Below are 19268 nucleotides of genomic sequence, written 5' to 3' on the forward strand. Positions count from 1 at the left end.
CGTACAATGGAGAAAACCCTTGGCTCCTCCTACAGGTGAAGGTGTACAGATGCAAATGCTTGTGCAACTTGTATGCCAGTCACTCTCAGATCGCCGGTGAAATTAAGCAATGCTTTTTTAATTTCATTTTGAAATCAAAGGAGGCGAAATCATCACTGAGTGCTGACACATCGTGGCACAAAAACATACAACATTCACATGAACAGACGACAACACCACAAGCAGTTGAGTGTACAAATATTTTTATTCCTGTGAGCACTTTATGCCATGAACTCGTAGGGGATGGGCTCCAGCAGCTGTGGCTGGTTTTTCTTGGTGCTGACAAAGTGAGCGTCACGGGGAGGAGCAGGCTGCAGAGACGACGGGGAGGAAAAGTCTTAGGTGATCGAATGAGAACAGTGTAAAAAGTAAAATGAAGATAATTTCAGGCAATAACGAGGGCTCTTCAGAGGAGTCATACCTGACGCTTCAGTTCCACCCAGGTGCCGTTCTTCTTGGCCTCCAGCTTCTTGCTCTCGTTCTCCTTGACACGCTGCAGGAAGCTGTCCCTGCTCTTTGAGTGCTTCACATGCTCAATGCGCACGTTGATCCTCTTGGCCAGGATCTTGCCCCTGTGAAAGCCCAAAAGACTCATGTTCATATCCAACGCAGACAACCACACACCAGGTTTATAACATGCAGGCCACTTTTGCACAGAATTTGAATCAGTACATAGTACTCCTATGCTGTCCCCTCAATACAACCCAAGGTCAAACAACAGTTAGACTCGAGTGCTTAAGGATGAAATGCTTTTCCCCACATGAATGACCACCAAGGACATGAAGAATCCCAGTGGCAAAGTGAAGGTGGGGGTTCAAATTTGTCTAAGACAGCATATACAAAGCATTTTTTCCCCCCCAAATCTCCCTGAAGTCTTTTTGACAACAATGCAAACCCTTATTTCTCAGGCTATTATAATAATATACAATCCAAAAGTCATTTGAAAAATGCAATGTGTAGCTTTTTGTACCACTGGGAAACTGATGGATTCTTGTGTCAATTGTGTGTGGTAATATTTGTCAATGAGGACAGACAGTGCAGACCATTCCGATATCTTCTGGAGATGTCGGACAATCAAGACTTCCTGGGTTAACGTGTCTTACTATAGGAAAGATTGTGGGATACAAGATTCCTTACGATGTTATGGTTCTATATTTTTGGGTCTTGAAAGATAGTATGATTGTCAAGAAAGAAGTAAAATCTTACTAATGGCAGGCAAAAAAAAACAATTACAAAGAGCCTGTATAAAACTGAGTCTCCAAGTCTCAATCAGTGGATCAACAGGGTTAAAGAAATGTATTCAATGGAAAAGAGATGAGTGCAAATAGATAGATAGATAGATAGATAGATGATTCCTGGGTCTTGGATCCCTAATGCAGCACCTGTCAATCTCATGGCAATAGCACACCAGCACTGTCAGTGGTAATTGAATAAACAAGTTGGTAAATGGTATAATCTGTTAATCAGTAGATGTTTATAATTTGAGTTGAGTTTACATACACAATTAATATGTCACAAAATTACAGGTAACCTTCAACTTACTTGACTTGCTTGTTGACAATGATGCCGACAGCATGTTGGGTTACATTGTAGACTCGTCCCGTCTTCCCATGGTAGCACTTGTGCGGCATACCTCTCTGAATGGTACCTGTGCCCTGGAAATAACAATGCATTAGAAAGAGTTCCCTATTCCCCCCAAAACTAGTCACAAGTGAAGTGAACCGATTGTATATAAAGTTCATACAATGTGTTAAATCTAACAACACTGACCAACTCCAACTCAGTTGCCACACATTTCCTTTACTGAAACGCGGAGTGACTATTCAGGTAAATTTAACTATTTTGATTTATATTAACCCAGATTTATATCACAAACATCACTTTTCCTTGGTTCAGCCATTTATTGAACCTTGAAAAGGTGATATTCAAATTTTAAATAACGTAAACTTATAATTGCCATTTTTGAACAGACAGACACATTGACAGAAGTATATTAATCTGTATGCTGTGTCTTACCTTGATATCAATAATGTCGCCCTTCTTGTAGATGCGCATGTATGTGGACAGAGGGATTGGGCCTGTGAGGAAAGTACAATGAATTTGTTATTAACGTACAACTGCCTGACACCACATACAAATACACCATCGATACAATAAATTGATAAATTCAACGTCTGCCCTCAATTGTTCAAGACGCACTTCAAATGTTTACTCACCATGTTTGCGGAATTGCCTGGCAAACATGTACCTGGTCCCCCTCCTCTTGCCTCTGGTGTTCGTCATGATGCCTGATTGCTGAAAATATTTAAGAAAATTGTCAGTCACCTTTCAGTGCAAGTAAGAGAAATACGCTTTAATTATTTAATTTAACAGCACCTAGGTGATAGGAATTGGTAAACACGACTTCAATATCAATATCAAACTGATTACTTCACAAATTAAATCTTCTGCGTTAGGGAACAGTAAGGAATGACAGCAGATCGGCAGAACGTGATCATGTTGTCTGACCCTTCTTTCGCCAGCCAATATCCACGAATAATTGAATAACGTATATGACAATTAGACTGCTAAAAGAAACAGAAGGGCGAGTAAGCACAGGTGATTGTACCGATTATGGATTGACGCATTATTAGCAGCTAGCTAGCTAATTCAAAATAAACTGCAAGCTTCGCAACCTAAACAACTAACGGATTCACTAGTTTGCAATAACACGACTCGCTACAAAAGCTAGATACGACTATTTTCAGCACAGGAAATACGGTGTCAAAGAAATATCATCTTTCTACGAGGGGTTTCTCAGCCTGCGGAGCCCACATGGAGAGCCACGCCGCTGCTACTGCGCACTCTACACGAACACTTTCGCTCGTTTTGGCAATTTTCAAATCAACTTAACCACATATACACGTAAACACGTGTCTGGGGTGTGTGTGTAAAAATGATCGTGTAGGAATCATGTGTTAAACGGCTAAAAATGTTGATTTAGTACGGAGAGGATCTTACCCCCGGTCACTACAAGATGGCGGGTACGGCGGAAAGAGAGATCATAGGACCCCCAACTCCGCCTAGTTAAATACAATACAGGCAGTCCGCGATAATGCCTGAACTAAATGACTGTGAGGCGAGAGAGAGATGCGGTCCGTTATTTTTAATTAATCGCAAGTGTCTATCCATCACCGAACCTTTTGTTTATTTGAGACTCTTTTCGCTGTATTTCAACACTAGTTAGGTTAGACAACTTTGTCTCACTATTCAGTCATGGACTGTTGTAATTTACTTTTCTATATTCTCAAATACTGGTCCATGTCTCTGTCCTCTGTCTCTTATCTGTCACCCATATTTTCTTGTGCCCCCTTTACCTTTGTATATCTTATTTTTTTATTTATTTTTTGCAGTAGTACTAACATTTTGATCCACACTCCATACCAGAAGGTGGCGGTTATGCACCAAAGCGTCCCTTGCCAACCGTCATTAAACACGAGAGAAGAAGAAGCATTGGCAGCATCAGACTCGCCTGCTGCCCTCACGAGGACAGTCAGCGCACGGCGGTGTGGTGGAAGATGGCGCTAGCCGAATGGAAATCCTAATGACTGTCTCAAAATTTGCCTCTTTTTGTACCATGGTGAGTGCACATCGATCTCATAACGTCATCAGTCTGATTGTAGGGTGATACGACAGCCGCGTCTGCGCGGTGATCGGTGTTACGAACCGCACAATCGCTAATTAAAGCGGCTCATTTGCGTGTCCGTGCTAGCCAAGCAGTTTTCCGTCAATGGAAAAGCAAAGCAGCAGCGACAGCAGCAGCAACCACCCACTGTCTTCTCCGCTCTGCTCTTTCCGCTAACGGCGGCGGACTGACACTCCTCTGTTGCATGTTTTTAACTCATTACTCGCCGACGCATTCGGTTGTTATTTATCGCAGTTTCTATGAGGCTCAATGACAAGAGTTGGGATTCACGGCTAACTAGCTAACACGGAGGTAACCGCAGCTAAATCTGCGTTTCAGATCGACAACAACTGGAACACAGCTGTATGATGGATGGCGGCGGGAGATTAAAATACAAGAATCTGTAGGAAAAGCGTAAAAAAATGAAGTTAGCGTCGCCGCGCAGTTTGACAAAAACACGATATATGAATATCACGGGCAATGACGACATTGTTTAACATTAGCTACGCAGCTGTGGACCCGTTCTAACTCTAGTAAGTCCACTCTGCCCACTTTGTGGCCGTTTGTCTGCGCATCCTCACGAAGCTTATTAACACTTAAATACAGAGTCGTAATTCACATCTGTGCGGGTCACTATGGTTTATTTTGAACAGATGTGTTGTTTTGTGAGATTCAGAGAGAGAGGCCCGGATATAGAAAATCGACCAGGAACATCAGAATATTTTAATAATTATATATAAGTCGGCTTAATATATGTAAATGTAAACAAACTTATTAGGTAAACCATCTCCTACTGTTAATTAAGTATCCAACCAATCAAAAAGACTGCAATTCAATACATTTTGGCACATAGACATGATCCAAACGACCTGCTTAAATTCAAATTAAGCATCAGAATGTTGAAAATCTACTAGGATTTTTTACAGTATGTAGAACTATGGGGTACTGTGAGAGAATGTTCCAAAAAAAAGAGAAAATATCCAGTGAGTGGCAGTTCTCTGGGTGAAAAGGCCTTGTTGACACCAGAGCACAATGGACAGACCAGTTTGAAACTGACAAGCCTAGCACAGGGGTGTCGGATTTGATAATGTGAAGATTTCCGGGCACCAATGGCCCCTTAGACCTTTAATTTAACAGTTAACTGTACATACAAATGCACTATTTTATAATAATTTAATTTTCATCATTAAATTAGCATTTTTTTTTAATGGCAAGGAACCAAATCTAAATCACGCAGGAGTGAAAAAACAGAGTCAAATAACATAATAGACAGAATCTGTCTATCACAGGTTGGTTTTCAACCCTGGAATTTGGTTTCATCATACAACTCCTTAACAGCTAAGCTAATGGGGTGAAAACTGGAGCTGCGGGCTGTACAAAATCTGACCCAGGGCCGTGATTGGCCCACTGGCCGGACTTTGGACATGACTGGACTAGATTGAAAAGCAGCAGTAACTCATCACTCATCACAACCTGGGTAGGCAGGAGAGGCAGGAGAGCTTGGTCTGTTCCCGGTTGCCTGTTCATTGTTCTTATCAGCAGCCGCAATTTTCTGCTGAGACATTTTTAATGGTAGGGTTAGAATTTAGTGTTCACAACATGACGACATGACTCCATCACACCTTGTATCAACTGTTCAGGCTGGTAATGATAGTGTAATGTTGTGAGTGATATTTCCTTGGCACACTTTTCCCCTTTGGTACTAATTGAGCATTGTTTTAAGTGTTGTTGACTTTGTCCATTCCAATATGACTACAGATGTCTACATACAGGCCAGAGGCAGGCTACGTCTATGGTCTTTGTCTAGGAAAATGCATCCTGAAGCTTAAATCATCTCTAAATGGATTTTTAAACAGGATAATAAATTCACTATGCTCACATGACCCCCACAGCCACCGGATCTCAATCCAATAGAGATGTGGCGGAAAGGGAGACTTGCACTGTTGGATATGTGTCACCCTGTCAAAGACCAACGTTAGAATTAAAGCTTTCCTGGGGTCAGAGGATGTCGCGCTCGTCAGAATTCACCGATGTGATCTGTCAAAATGTGGCAATTATCTGTCCTCTGAGCTGGGTTTTTACATTTAAAAGCTTTATTGGGTTGAGAATCGGTACTGTTCAACTTCACTGCCAGTCAAGATTATGCATGTTGGCTTTTAGCTCTTAGCTATAATGGCATTAAAGGGCAGCTGAGCTGGTATGGAAAAAAATGCCTCATCTTGGACGTTTTAAGCACCCATTAGTTTATTATTATTGTTGTTTTGTTAATGTAAATAGCTAATTACCGTGAACATCCTAAAACGCTGCCCTCTCTGGCAGGCGCTTACATATGGACACATTTTTGTCATTGTTCTGTTTAAAATAAGAGGTGAACATCGTTTTCTTGTTCTTCTTCTTTTCTCTGTATATTCAGGGCGCCAATGCCTCTGCTCTAGAGAAAGAGATTGGATCTGAGCAGTTTCCGGTCAATGAGCACTACTTCGGCCTGGTCAATGTAAGTGAATAACGCTTTTTGTAAGGATTCGGTGCCTTGTTTTTTCACACATTGCTCACATTGATTCTCACTGTGTACCGCATGTATGATTTATAGTTTGGGAACACCTGCTACTGCAACTCGGTGCTGCAGGCTCTGTACTTCTGCCGCCCATTTCGGGAAAAGATTCTGGCGTACCGCAGTCAGCCGCGACGGAAGGAGAACCTGCTCACCTGTCTGGCCGACCTTTTCCACAGTATTGCCAACCAAAAGAGGAAAGTGGGCGTCATTCCACCCAAGAAGTTCATCACTCGACTACGCAAGGAGAACGGTGAGCTGATAAGCTAGATACGTTTTGTTTGTGATTCTCATTGGTTTTGCTTTTCTCCTCTTCATATTTTGTTTTGTTGGGTAATAAACCCTGATTTATTGAGTTTATGTTTGCGTCGCTCACCCTGAAGCTGTTCCACTATGTTTTGAGAAATAAATCAGTTTTTGTGCCTAAATCTGCTGTGGCAATGGTTACACTTTGGAATGGGGAAAAAAGGGCTATCACAAACCTTCTGAGATCATGAATTACCCGCTGAACATGTAGAACAGGTGAATTACAACTCTAAAGTCTCTTTCTATACATGTGTTTTTCCCCCCCGTCTAGAGTTGTTTGACAACTACATGCAACAGGATGCCCACGAATTCCTGAACTACCTTCTGAACACCATTGCTGATCTGCTACAAGAGGAGAGGAAGCAGGAGAAGACCAACGGCCGTCTCGCCAATGGCACGCTCGACTCCCAGAACAACAACAGCAATGCTACTCCTGCTCCCACCTGGGTCCACGAGATCTTCCAAGGCACTCTGACCAATGAAACCCGCTGCCTCACCTGCGAAACGGTAAGAAAGTGGAGTGTTCAAATAGTGTTTTCAAGTAAATAACAGAAGTTATAAGTTTGCTTGTAGCTTATTTCGATGTGCTATTGTTCTTTTTTCAGATAAGCAGCAAAGATGAGGACTTTCTGGACCTTTCTGTGGATGTAGAACAGAATACCTCCATCACACACTGCCTCAGGTAAAACCACCACGTAGGGCTGTTGTTGATTGATAGAAAGTTAATCGGCAACTATTTCGATGACTTATAAAGTTGTTTTTAAGCAAAAATAAATAAATATTTCATGTGAAGACACCTCCAGTTAAATATGATGCAAACATTGACAGAATAGTCGCTTCAAGGGTAAATATAACTTGTCATTTACATCACATTTCTGCATTTATTTCTGTATTTAAGTTTAATACCAGACGCTTTTGACTTCAGGCTTCTGCTTTCATCATAAGACGTTGAAATATCAGGGGGTTTTTTTAAACGTCTTTTCACAATTTTTGAAGAGCATGAAGTGAAATTTGTCCATCAAGGAGAATTTAAATGTTTCAGGATCATAACATTCTGACTTCAGACTTCCTCTTTATTTTGTTTCCACAGAGGTTTCAGTAACACGGAGACACTGTGCAGTGAGTACAAATACTACTGTGAAGAATGTAGAAGCAAGCAGGAGGCGCATAAGAGGTGAGTGACCACTTTGTTTCTCATATATATATATATATATATATATATATATATATATATATATATATATATATATATATATATATATATATATATATATATATATATATGATTCAGCATTTTCCCTGCTTTGACTGACACGTGCTCATGTTTGGTGACGATGGCAGGATGCGCGTAAAGAAGCTGCCAATGATCCTGGCCCTGCACCTCAAGCGCTTCAAGTACATGGAGCAGCTGCAGCGCTACACCAAGCTGTCCTATCGCGTTGTCTTCCCCCTGGAGCTCCGCCTCTTCAACACCTCCGGGGACGCCACCAACCCGGAGAGGCTCTACGATCTGGTTGCTGTGGTGGTGCATTGTGGGAGGTGTGTAGGTGAACACGCACGCAGCCAGAGCACAACACCTTACTGTGCCTCTGTCCCCAGAGTGAAATACAGACAAAACCCCTTGTTCAAATAACAATAAAAGTACATTATAAAATCTAAAGACACAGACTCATCCGTCACTGTTGAGCTGTGTCTTGTTTTTCTCGGCACCGTTTTAAACCCAGCGTGAGTGGGAGTTAGTGATCGCATTACTGATGGTGCTCAAGTGGCATTTGTTTGTCTGCTTCAGCTGACGATAAACAAAAACAGACGCATAAAAGAGCAACGTTCAAGTGGATATTTTAACATTTTAATGCCTCACTCAGAAAATTATATTTATCATAAGTAATAGTGAAATGTTTTTGGTTTTTTTTCTGCTCAAAACCATTTTAAAAACAACCTACAGTTTTTTAGAGCAGTTGTAAAATGTTAACTATGATTTTATAGAAACATCAAAAAGGTGGAACTTGGACTTTTAATAACACAGAACCAATATAGATGTAACTTTACAGTGCCGTGGTGTTTTTAATCTTAAAAAAATATCACCTTATCTGTGTTGACACAACCTTTGTTCTGTTAACACTGAATTATTTTCTGTCACAAGTGCCAGTTGAATAAAATGTGAGTGTCTCATGACACAGCCACATGATCTGGATAAGGAATTCAATCAGGAAGGCTGTAAATGTTCCTTTGCAAAGCTAATCCATGGTTTTATTTCGCTGCAGTGGTCCAAACAGGGGTCACTACATCGCCATTGTGAAAAGTCACGACTTCTGGTTGCTTTTTGATGACGATATTGTCGAGGTGAGTGGGAGTTTTCAGTTGTTACGCCGTGTCGTTTTTGTTTTCTAACCCTCGCCGTTTGTCACTTGTCCTTGTAGAAAATCGACGCGCAGGCCATAGAGGAATTCTACGGTCTCACTTCTGAAATCTCCAAGAACTCTGAGTCGGGCTACATCCTCTTTTACCAGTCCAGAGACTAAATGTGGATTGGCCACAGAAACCAGGAGAAATACTCTGTTCCCCCTTCTCTCTTTCTCTCTCTCTCTCTCTGTGTGTGGGGGCCTGGGGGGGACCTTAAACGCACCATAGCGGCCCCATATGGTGTCACACTCGCTTGCACAGCTGTAATCCATACCTGTGCTTTTTAACGCACTCCTGTGCCGCAGCTCAGCCGTGGAAGTTCCGCCTATGTACCAGCTGTTCCTCCTGGCCTCTGTGGTCCTTCCTGTCCCCCGTCATGCCCCCCTTTCACTTTGGCTGGAGGCTGCTGCCTCTGCTGCTGCAGGGACAATGAGACGATTGTGAATGAAAACTGTCAAGATTGTTTAAAAAAAAAAGAAAATAAGATACAAAAAAAGAAAAGAAAAAGACGTTGAATGAGGGTTGTACAGATGTTGGTTGGTATGAGTGGTGTATTAGTTTTTGCTTTGGGTGTGGGGTTGAATGGGTATTTAATAATTCATATGTAATATTGGCCTGGTGTCTTCACCCCCCCCACATACTCTTATTCTGCACTGGGATGTACGGAGAGTGGATCATGTCTTTGATCATGGATGGTAAGGAGGACATGTTGGGGGGACGGAGGGAGGGTGAGTGTCCCACTTACGTGGAGCACTGAGTTGTGTATTTCAACAGTGTACAGAATGGCATTTGTATAAATATTACAGGAAGATATTATCATTGGAAAACGTTAGACCTTAAGAAGATGTATTAACACTATGGTGCACTTTTGATACCGTTTTGTAGGTGTTGGCAAGTTTCATGTGAGGGTTTGCTTGGAAAAAAAAAAAGGCCTGTTGTGAAGCGATCATTTTCTGTTTTAAAGAAAAAGAAATAAAGCTGGTAGGATTGAGGCTGTGGCGTGCTCTGCTTTCTGTCCCCACACAGGTGCGCACTGATGACTCATGTGGCTCAGTGTCGCCCTCTGGTGGTGCAAATGTCAGCTCTGCTTCCCTCCCTCCACTGCAACTGGGTTTATTTTTTACATCCATTCAGACTCATAAGGCAGGTGTGTTTTTTTTTTTTGGAATAATTCTCATGCACAAAGGCCTGGTGTGGTCAGACATGTGCACATCAATAACTCATCAGTGGTGGTGCTGCAAGGATGGAGGGATGAGGGCAGAGAAGATGGAGGATAGGAGGGAGGGAGGTTGGTGACACACATTAGGGATTCTGTAAATAGCACAGACGGGACAGGAATAGCAGGGCGTCGCTGGAGGAAAGCGACTCCCCGCATCCAGACATCGTCGCATCTGAAACTTAAGCCCGGCTGCACGGAAAAAAAAACCACCAGAGCTCAAACACTGCAGTTTACTCATCATTCCCTTTATAGCTTATGGATGCAGTGTTTGTTTTTCCTCAATTAACATGAAGAAACCAAAAATATTCACTTCAGAAACCTCAACAGACCGTACTGGCATTGACAGAAATCACAGAACTTTTTATTTTACAAAAACCCACTCATACCTATTAAATCAGTTATCAGATTAGTTTGCAATGGCAGTTTACAGGAATTACAAAATAAAGTGTGTGAAGTTGGTGGATTTGTACGTTGCTGCTGAACATCCCTCATACTTATACTGTAGGAGAACAGCTTTCAGTCAGCATCAGAACTCATCTTTAGTTTTGTCCAATGTGGGCTACTGTGAAATCATGGTGGTCCAAAATGGCGGCCTAAATCTAAAAGAAAAACTAGAATTCATACAATCAGGTGTAATTATTTCACCTATGTTTTACACACCAGGGGCCTTTAAGATGCTGAAATTAGAGCCCTTATTTCATAAAAGAAACACAAATTGACAGACCAATGGTGCCGTTTCAAGAAGTCTTCACTGGATTTCACTCATTGATCACATTTTGTTTCTGTTTTTCCTTTATTTTGAAACTGATGCAGTCAGTGCTCACCTGGTTGGGTGGAAAAACCTTTAAACACACATGCAAACATCACTTTTAGAGCACGTACAGCCCACATTAAGATTTATATGCTTGACTATAAAATGAAGTAGATTGTTGGTTTCAAAGCATTTAAACAGTAAATACATTTTTCAAGTAAAGTAATGATGAAAGTAACTACACAATTGTTTTTCAAATGCAGCACATTTTAGCAGAGGTGGAAAGAGTACGGAAATATTCTACTCAAGTAAAAGTACCAACGTACAAGTAAAATTACTGGTCTAAAAATGTACTTAAGTTCAAGTAAAAAAGTAGCTTGTTTAAAACTGGCATTACTTAGTTACTTTGGTTGGGGTTCTTTGTGTCATGCAAAAAGGACAAGGAGACACAAATCTCACATGAATTGTTTTTAATTAAAGTCAAACCTTTACAAATCTAAATAATAAATAAAAAGCAGTTAACATGGGTCAAAGGTCACAAATATCACTCACTCAGTGACCTTAACGTCAATTCACCTGTCCTCATCGTTCACCTGTCCTCACCAACATTTGTTTTACTTCGTAATGGATGTGAAAGTAAAATAACAAATTTTAATAAAAATGACTTTAAAAAGTACAAGTGCACAAACAACCTACTCAATTACAGTAACACGACAAAATGTAATATATTACTTTGCACCTCTGTATTTAACTAACATGACTTCAAGCATTTGCATTTTTTCTCCTTAACCGGCTCATTAACATGACTTAAAACCCAGTTTCATCCCAGAAAAACAGGCAAAATCTCACCGGCTGCTTCTTCTTCTTCTTCTTCTTCCTGGTTTGAACAAACTTTATTCTGCATATACAACTAGTTTTGATCCTCAGACACTTCTCAAACTGCTGCTCTGCAGTCAGTCAGTGTGTGTGTGTGTGTGTGAGTCCAGGACCAGTGATTAGCAAATCACCTACAGCTGTGATGCACTCAGGGAGGAGGGGGCGTGGCCCACAGTTCACCTCAACTGTGTTACTGACAGCAGCAGCAGCACGGTGCTAAACATATTATCCTGTGACTAAGTGCTTTCACCCAGAATAACCTTTGATATCTGGCAGTTATTTACAACTTAATGCATGTTAAAATAGTGTATTAACAATTTAAAATGAAGAAAAATGATATACGGTTTGTATTTATATAGCTCTTTTCTAGTTTTGATTACTGTTTTGCCATTCATCCATTCACTCACACTTTCATACCCACAAAAACACCGTACTTTGCGTGTTAAATTTGAAATTAGAAGAGTATAAAACATATTTACAGGCCAACAAAATGGAAACTTATGTACAGGTGTTTTTCCAACTCTCTCCTCTCTGGTGACAAAGACTTCCTCCAACAGCGCGAGTGAAATTACCGTAATAACCACACGTTGGCTTTGACGTGCAACTTAATTTTTCCGACAGCAAACTGTTGCCTAATTGTGGTACATAAAGGATTTTTTAAAAATGGTTTCATAAGCTGGTATTATACAGTAGAACAGGATTTCTTTTTTCCTCCAAGTACCACCAGTGGGACGCTTGTGTCCCACTGGTGGTACATGTACCACAGGCTGAGAACCATGGTATGACAGGATATTTCTTTTTATTATTAAATAAATAAATAAATCGTGCACTGATTTCTTTTGGTTTATTGTTCAAAGCTGTACATGTACAACTGTAAATTATTTTGTGACTTTTGTTATGTACTTAAATATTGTTTGAACTGTGATGTTGTTTTTTAAAATCCTCATCACGTGACCCACGAGACAATAAAATGTAATACGCTTCCTTTTTGGCTTGAGTGATGCAACACGTTTGTCTGTGTCTCACGTATAAATGATAAACAATCATCATCATCATCATCTGACACACACCTGCCTGTGAGTCCAGTGAATCTGTCTCACTCTTCATCATCACCACCATCCTCATCATCCTCACCCCCCACCACACCGCTGCTCTCTGCACAGCCGCAGTCCACGACAGAACCGCGCCACGCTCCCTTCGTTTCCTTCTTCTTCTTCCTTCTCCAGCATCCATCTCTCTTTCTCTCAGGCAGAAGAAACACCAGCATCCCTCCTCCCTTCCTTCCTTCCTGCCTTCCTTCTCCTCCTTCCTCCCTCGAGCTGCTGCTGCTGCTGCTGCTGCTGCTGTCTCTGTCCCTCACCAGTGTCATGGGGACACAAGGCGGCTGCTCCTCCATCTAGACGGGAAGTCTCACCTCACAGAGTCAAGGTAGGACGGGGATCATGTCTGAGCATCCTTCATTTTTCCTCCTCTCCAGTGTCCTCTCGCTGACGTGGAGCAGCCTCACTGTGTTTTCTCATGTAAAGGTGCAGCATGTGTGTGTGTGTGTGTGTGTGTGTGTGCGGTGTTTGCGGTGACAGACAGCTGCGTGAATTGTTGCCGGTGCCCGCTGCATGTGGAGGTTTATGAATGCTTTGCTTTTAATTATCTCCTCGTGCTTTTTCCCTCCTCCTCCTCCTCCTGCATTAATAAATAAATAGGTCTTCACGTGTGGTCTAACCTCTGTTGGTTATAATGCAGGCCCAGTGTGTTCTTATCATAATAATAATATTATTATTATTATTATTATTATTAATGTTATTATTATTATTATTATTATTATTATTATCATGTTAGCAGCCCCGCAGCTTAACATTTTAAATGTGATTGTTCAGTTTTGTTGTGTTAAAATAATGAATATTGTTCCAACAGTGTGTGTGTGTGTGTGTGTGTGTGTGTGTGAGAGTGTGTGTTCTTGCATAATTTGCCTCCACAGGCCTCACACACACTCACACACACTCACACACACACACGCACACACTGGTGAGAATATCACCTTGGCCGTGTCCAGTATCGTGTTGTGTTGAATGAATAACAGGCGATTTTATAAAAGCAGCACAAATCCAGTGGCGTGCACAGACAGAGGTGGGGCATAGAAGCGGAAGAGGACGCCGCGTGTGTGTGTGTGCATTTTTACTCTGTATTAGGTGCAGTAGATGAGAAATTTATCTTATATTAATGTCTTTTGATTTCTGAAAAGCCCAGCCAGGAACAGGAGTTACAAACGAGCAAATTGTGCAGTTCATCAGGTGCACGTTGTGTCCACCATGTCTCACTGCGTTGTCCCTGATAAATTAAGATTAGTTGAATTGAATTAAAGACGGGTTGTATAGTACAGCCTGGGACATCTCTCACTGTCCCAGGAAACTGAAAAAAATGTTTGGCAGCAGGCACATGAGGAAAAACAGGTTTCCTCACTGACTTAATGAAATCTGTGTCTGCTTAAGGTCACATTGTGGCGCTTTTCCACTACACTGTTCCAGCACGGCTCGACTCGACAAGGCGCATTTGTGCTTTTCCATTAGTGATAGTACCTGGTGCTTTTTAAGTACCTGCTTTGACGAGGTTCCAAGTGAGCTAAGCCAATACTGAAGCCGCTTTTCCACACATGGTTTCTTTGCTAAATGTCGGAGATTAACGCAAGTTTTCAGGATGTTTTAGGTCTTTTTAACTGATCTACAGTTCAGTTTGTGTTGGACGTCGCGCTCGTGGCGACATTCTCTGACCCTTAACAATGGCCGTCAGTCTGACCAGGTACTAGGTACGATCACTACGTAAAAAAAAAGGAAAAGTGCTTTTTCTGGTTGGAAACAGGAGATTTTAAACCCCCCCTCTCTCACCCAACAACAAAGTCTATAGAGAAAATCCTTGTCTTTTAGCTCTGTTGGTACATGTCGGCTCCACCTGTAAGTTCAAATGTGCCAGAGACTAAAATCTCTTGTTGGATGTACTTAGCTTATAGCTAATAAGGTAAAAAATAAAATTACCCAGAAAGAGATTTATTTGAGATCCTGTATTTCTACTTGTGTTGTTCAAATATTTACCATTAGCCAGCAACTACAGTGTGTGTGTTTGTGTTTGATTTTCAGACGGGGGGCACAATGAGTGAAGAGCCTCCGGTCACCCCCAACTGGCTGAGCCCTGACCCCACAGCGTGGGCCAGCGGAGGCGGGGGACCATTGGACAACAGCACCGGTCTGGGGACATTTCCGTCGGACAACTCCCTCCAACCCAGCCAGCTGCCGCTGCTCGTCAACCCCTGGGACATAGTGCTGTGTTCATCTGGGACTCTGATAGCCTGTGAGAACGCCCTGGTGGTGCTGGTGATCTGGCAGAACCCGGCGCTCAGAGCCCCCATGTTCCTGCTGATCGGCAGCCTGGCACTGGCCGACCTGCTGGCCGGCCTGGGCTTGGTGCTTCACTTCACCTGTGCCTATTTGCTCCGCTCTGACTCGGCCCAGCTGCTGACCGTGGGCCTGGTGGTGGCCTCCTTCTCCGCCTCTGTCTTCAGCCTGCTGGCCATCACCATCGACCGCTACCTGTCGCTGTATTACGCCCTGACCTACAACTCGGAGCGGACAGCGGCCTTCACTTACACCATGCTGGTGCTGCTGTGGGGCCTCTCTCTGTGTCTGGGTCTGCTGCCGGTCACGGGGGTCAACTGCCTGGCAGAGGAGGCCACGTGCAGCGTGGTGCGACCACTGACTAAGAACAACATCGCCGTGCTGTCCGTCTCCTTCCTGCTGCTTTTTGGTCTCATGCTGCAACTCTACGTCCAGATCTGCAAGATCGTGATGCGCCATGCTCATCAGATCGCCCTGCAGCACCACTTCCTGGCTGCCACGCCCCACTACGTCACAACGCGGAAGGGCGTGTCCACGCTGGCCATCATCCTGGGCACCTTTGCCGCCTGCTGGATGCCGTTCACCGTCTACTCCCTGATCGCCGACTACACCTACCCTCCACTCTACACCTACGCCACGCTGGTACCTGCCACCTACAACTCCGTCATCAACCCAGTCATCTACGCCTTCAGGAACCAGGAGATCCAGAAGGCGCTGTGGCTGGTGTGCTGTGGCTGCGTGCCTGCCAGTGTGGCCCAGCGGGCACGGACCCCGAGTGACGTCTGACAAAGCAGACCCAGGCGGGAAGAGAGAGAGGTGTCCTGGGTCAGCTGTGCTCCTCACCGGATCTGTCCGGTGTCACAGAGAGCAGCAGCAGCAGGGGAGGAGGTCGGCGTCGGAAGTGGCCGAGGGGGCCGTGGCTTCAGCTCTGTCTGCAGATATGTCACCGGCAGAGGCGGTGTGGTTACTTACTCACAGCCCTCCTCGATGGATGGCGTCCATGTTTTTTTTTTGCTTTCTTACAATCACCATAGGGCAAACGTATGTCACACTGTCTTCCCTGGTTAAAGGCAGCCACTGCGCCTCCTGTGTCTCCCCCCCCCCCCCCCCCCCCCCCCGTCCCCCCATTCAGCCAGTGCCACACCCTTCCACTGATGTGCAGAGGACACTGAGTGCATCACATGTTACACCAGGCAGCAGCTGTACAAGTATATGTGTATATGTATATATGTATATATATATATATATATATACACAAATACAGTGTTTGCATATACAGTAGTTAATAGCACCAGACCTCTGGATGACACTTGCTTGTTTTTGCTCAAATGGGGGAGGGGGTTTTATGAGGAGTTTGTGCGCCTTTGTGCGTGCGTAAAAGCGCGCGGATGATTAACAAAGGAGAGGGAAGGGAGAAAGAGAGAAGGAGAAAGAGAGGTAGAGAGCGGCCGCGGTTGAAAAGGCAGGCATTTCCAGAGTAAAGCCTGTCTGGAGCATCATCCCGGCTCTCCGCTGCTGCTGCTGCACTCTGAACGTGCGTCGAAAGCTAAAAAGCCGTGGAGAGCTATAAATAGACCTGGTGCTCCCTGATCCGCGCCTCGCGTCCTTTACCGACACAAAGAAAGAAATCAAGCCGCACCTCCTCCTTCTTCTCTTCCTTGCCTCTCCTTTTCTCTCTGGATTGTACGAATATTGTTTTTTTTGTGTGTGCTTTTGTCTAAGAGTGTCAAGACAAATCCCCCCCCCCCACACACACACACAACACACACTCCTTCAGTCTTCTCCATTAACCCACTCTCTTCCATTTTTTATTAATATGGAGGCACTAAACATAGTATAGACTTGTTGAATTATGTAACCACCATAAACCCCCCACTTTTACTTCCTGAATTGAAATTATTTATAAGGAAAATCTCTCAGTAAAATGATAAAAATGAATATCCTATAAATCCTATATTCTCGAACAGAAACCTACTGACAAAATTATATAGAGGCAGAAATCTGAATTGATGTAATTTCTTTGGCTCTTTAAGTGATTTAAATGATCAGCATGTGAGGTACGGACACACTGTCAGCACTGACTGTTGAAAGTGTCGCTGAAAACACGGCTGCCAGTGGTAACACGTGGGAAAAAAACACTTAAATAGGAGCTCGACTTATAGAATCAACACTCGCTTAAGTCTACGATATCTGAAAAAAAATTAAAGAGCAACTCTGTCGATTTCACAAACAGCTCACTCCCCACACCAAAGTCCTGAGAGAAAATCAGCAGTTTTCCATCACGGCACAGAGGAGTTCTGTGTTAATCTGCTGTGTTTGAAATCCTTGAAAACTTAACCAAAGGAGGCAGCAGTGGACCAACAGCTCCCAGGCTGAAAAAAACACTCATTTATTCTGTGAGCTTTGGTGTGGGAGAGTGAGCAGCATACAAACTTCGGCAAATGTTCACTAAATGTGACACACTCTGTGAAGTTAGTGCTGACGACTTGTTGTACTGTACCTCATCAAACCACCTTGAACTATCCCTTTAAAGAGCCTCACACCAGACATCAGATCACAGATCCCCCTGTTTTTCCTCCTGACTTCACTACAGTAGGTCACATAAACCACTGCAGGCCGAATATCCTGACGTCACCGCGGCCCTAATAATTCTGTTTTTGTGCCGCAGTGTACTCCGTGTTTTCTGAGCAGATTCCCCTAAAGCTCTGCTCTGATCACACTTTGCGATCAATTAGCTTGCATATGAAGGAAGCTCAAACCAACACCCACCCACCAGCTGCTCGCCGTTAGTTACCCATTGTTCAGAAAGAAAAAGCATGCCCCGCTGATTCCTCATCCATGTCAGCAATAACTCGCCAACGGAGGGTAGTTATTTTTTAGATGTGAAGCAATACTTGGTCAGCAATAACATCCACCGTTCCACCGCGACTTGTTTTTCTGCAGAGTGGCCGCTCGGGTGTGGATGTGTGGTGCGCTGAACGGGCTCCAGTGATTCTTCAAGCAGGGTGGCAGGATAATCACTCCTGGGCCGGGGGAAGATGTGGACAAAGATCAAGCGACTCATTTGCCTCGTTCCTCCACAGTGCTTTCTCTGACCCACAATCAGGCTTTTGATCATTTGTCACACTGGGATGTCTTTTTTTGTCGTTGTCGTTATTGTTCTTGTTGTTGTTACCTCTGCCTTTCTGTGAGTGTACGAGCTGCCCCAAGAGTGTCACAACCGCAAGCATCAGTGCGTGGTCTGATCTGGGGATTTTTGTGCACATAGTATGTGTTGCATGGCCTCTGGGTGTGTATGTGTGTGTGTGTGTGTGTTTGTGATCCAGCAGCTCAGCAGACCATAATCTGTCTCCCCCGCAGAGGTGGGGGAGAGTAAAACAGGTCTGGGGAATATAAATTCCTGTTGAACCCTCCCTGACCTTGGAGGGAAAATGCTGCCAGTCTTCCTGTCAATTTTTGAGAGAAGTGGCCTCGTGTGTGCGTATTTGTTAAAGCTTTTTTTAAAACGGGAGACAGGACTTGGACGTGGACGCTCCAGCACTTCAAGCCAAAGTGAAAGGGACTCTGTCTCCGAGTCCTGCTGGTGGATTCGCGTCTCCTCTCTGTATCACTAGCGTTCGACTCTACTTTAAATCAATCTAGTCCGATCGAGGGCGGGTGTCCGTTAAGTGACCTCTGAATGATTCAATGAGCTAAAAATGGCCACTTCCAAATATAAAGATGATGCCTCTTCTTTCCTTCCTCGCTGCCTCCTCTCGTCGTTGGAGGAGCTCCCACTCTTCATCCTGTTTGGCCTCAGATCAGGTGCAATGTGTGTGTGTGTGTGGGGGGGACAGGTGAGGAGGAGGAGGAGGAAGGAAAGCTGAAGAAGAGCTCTTCTGAACATTGGAACGTAGCCTGTGTTTGTGAACTTGTGCACCGTGTCGGACTGAACCCTGTGGTGATTCCGACGGGCAGCGACAGGGTCAGGCTGGCACGTCACAAACTCTTATTCCTTTACCTTTGAAGAAAAGTCTATTTTGTTATATTTCATTGAGAATTTCTATTTTTTTCCACTTTCCGTCTGGCGTGTGTCT

The 19268-nt window shown here is 43.6% G+C and overlaps 3 protein-coding genes across 3 annotated transcripts; 2 read left to right on the forward strand and 1 right to left on the reverse strand.

Moving 5' to 3' along the window:
* Window positions 1-225: 225 nt before the first annotated feature.
* On the reverse strand, window positions 226-3146 carry rpl21 (ribosomal protein L21). The gene is made up of 6 exons (XM_058628782.1): window positions 3040-3146; window positions 2256-2334; window positions 2056-2117; window positions 1582-1694; window positions 461-611; window positions 226-350 (listed from the first exon to the last, which is right to left on the reverse strand). Exons 2-6 carry the CDS (start codon window positions 2320-2322, stop codon window positions 261-263), a joined length of 483 nt encoding a protein of 160 aa, XP_058484765.1. The 5' UTR covers window positions 2323-2334; window positions 3040-3146; the 3' UTR covers window positions 226-260.
* Window positions 3147-3497: 351 nt separating this feature from the next.
* Window positions 3498-9955, forward strand: usp12a (ubiquitin specific peptidase 12a). Its single transcript, XM_058628758.1, has 9 exons — window positions 3498-3658; window positions 6117-6197; window positions 6294-6507; window positions 6832-7067; window positions 7166-7242; window positions 7651-7734; window positions 7902-8099; window positions 8825-8903; window positions 8981-9955. Exons 1-9 carry the CDS (start codon window positions 3611-3613, stop codon window positions 9080-9082), a joined length of 1119 nt encoding a protein of 372 aa, XP_058484741.1. The 5' UTR covers window positions 3498-3610; the 3' UTR covers window positions 9083-9955.
* Window positions 9956-12901: 2946 nt separating this feature from the next.
* Window positions 12902-16297, forward strand: gpr12 (G protein-coupled receptor 12). The gene is made up of 2 exons (XM_058628771.1): window positions 12902-13237; window positions 14938-16297. The coding sequence occupies exon 2, from the start codon at window positions 14950-14952 to the stop codon at window positions 15976-15978; it is 1029 nt and encodes a 342-aa protein (XP_058484754.1). The 5' UTR covers window positions 12902-13237; window positions 14938-14949; the 3' UTR covers window positions 15979-16297.
* The last annotated feature ends 2971 nt before the right edge of the window (window positions 16298-19268 follow it).

Source organism: Solea solea, chromosome 1, assembly GCF_958295425.1.
Source record: "Solea solea chromosome 1, fSolSol10.1, whole genome shotgun sequence".
Classification (NCBI taxonomy): domain Eukaryota; kingdom Metazoa; phylum Chordata; class Actinopteri; order Pleuronectiformes; family Soleidae; genus Solea; species Solea solea.

Excerpts from the sequence above, each read along its gene's own strand:
- usp12a (XM_058628758.1), top strand. The coding sequence starts at position 3,611 with ATGGAAATCCTAATGACTGTCTCAAAATTTGCCTCTTTTTGTACCATG. Across the intron at positions 6,508-6,831 it reads TCGACTACGCAAGGAGAACG|AGTTGTTTGACAACTACATG; the intron begins GTGAGCTGATAA and ends CCCCCCGTCTAG. Across the intron at positions 8,904-8,980 it reads TTGATGACGATATTGTCGAG|AAAATCGACGCGCAGGCCAT; the intron begins GTGAGTGGGAGT and ends TTGTCCTTGTAG.
- rpl21 (XM_058628782.1), bottom strand. The coding sequence starts at position 2,322 with ATGACGAACACCAGAGGCAAGAGGAGGGGGACCAGGTACATGTTTGCC. Across the intron at positions 2,118-2,255 it reads CAGGCAATTCCGCAAACATG|GCCCAATCCCTCTGTCCACA; the intron begins GTGAGTAAACAT and ends CTTTCCTCACAG. Across the intron at positions 1,695-2,055 it reads GCGACATTATTGATATCAAG|GGCACAGGTACCATTCAGAG; the intron begins GTAAGACACAGC and ends TGTTATTTCCAG.
- gpr12 (XM_058628771.1), top strand. The coding sequence starts at position 14,950 with ATGAGTGAAGAGCCTCCGGTCACCCCCAACTGGCTGAGCCCTGACCCC.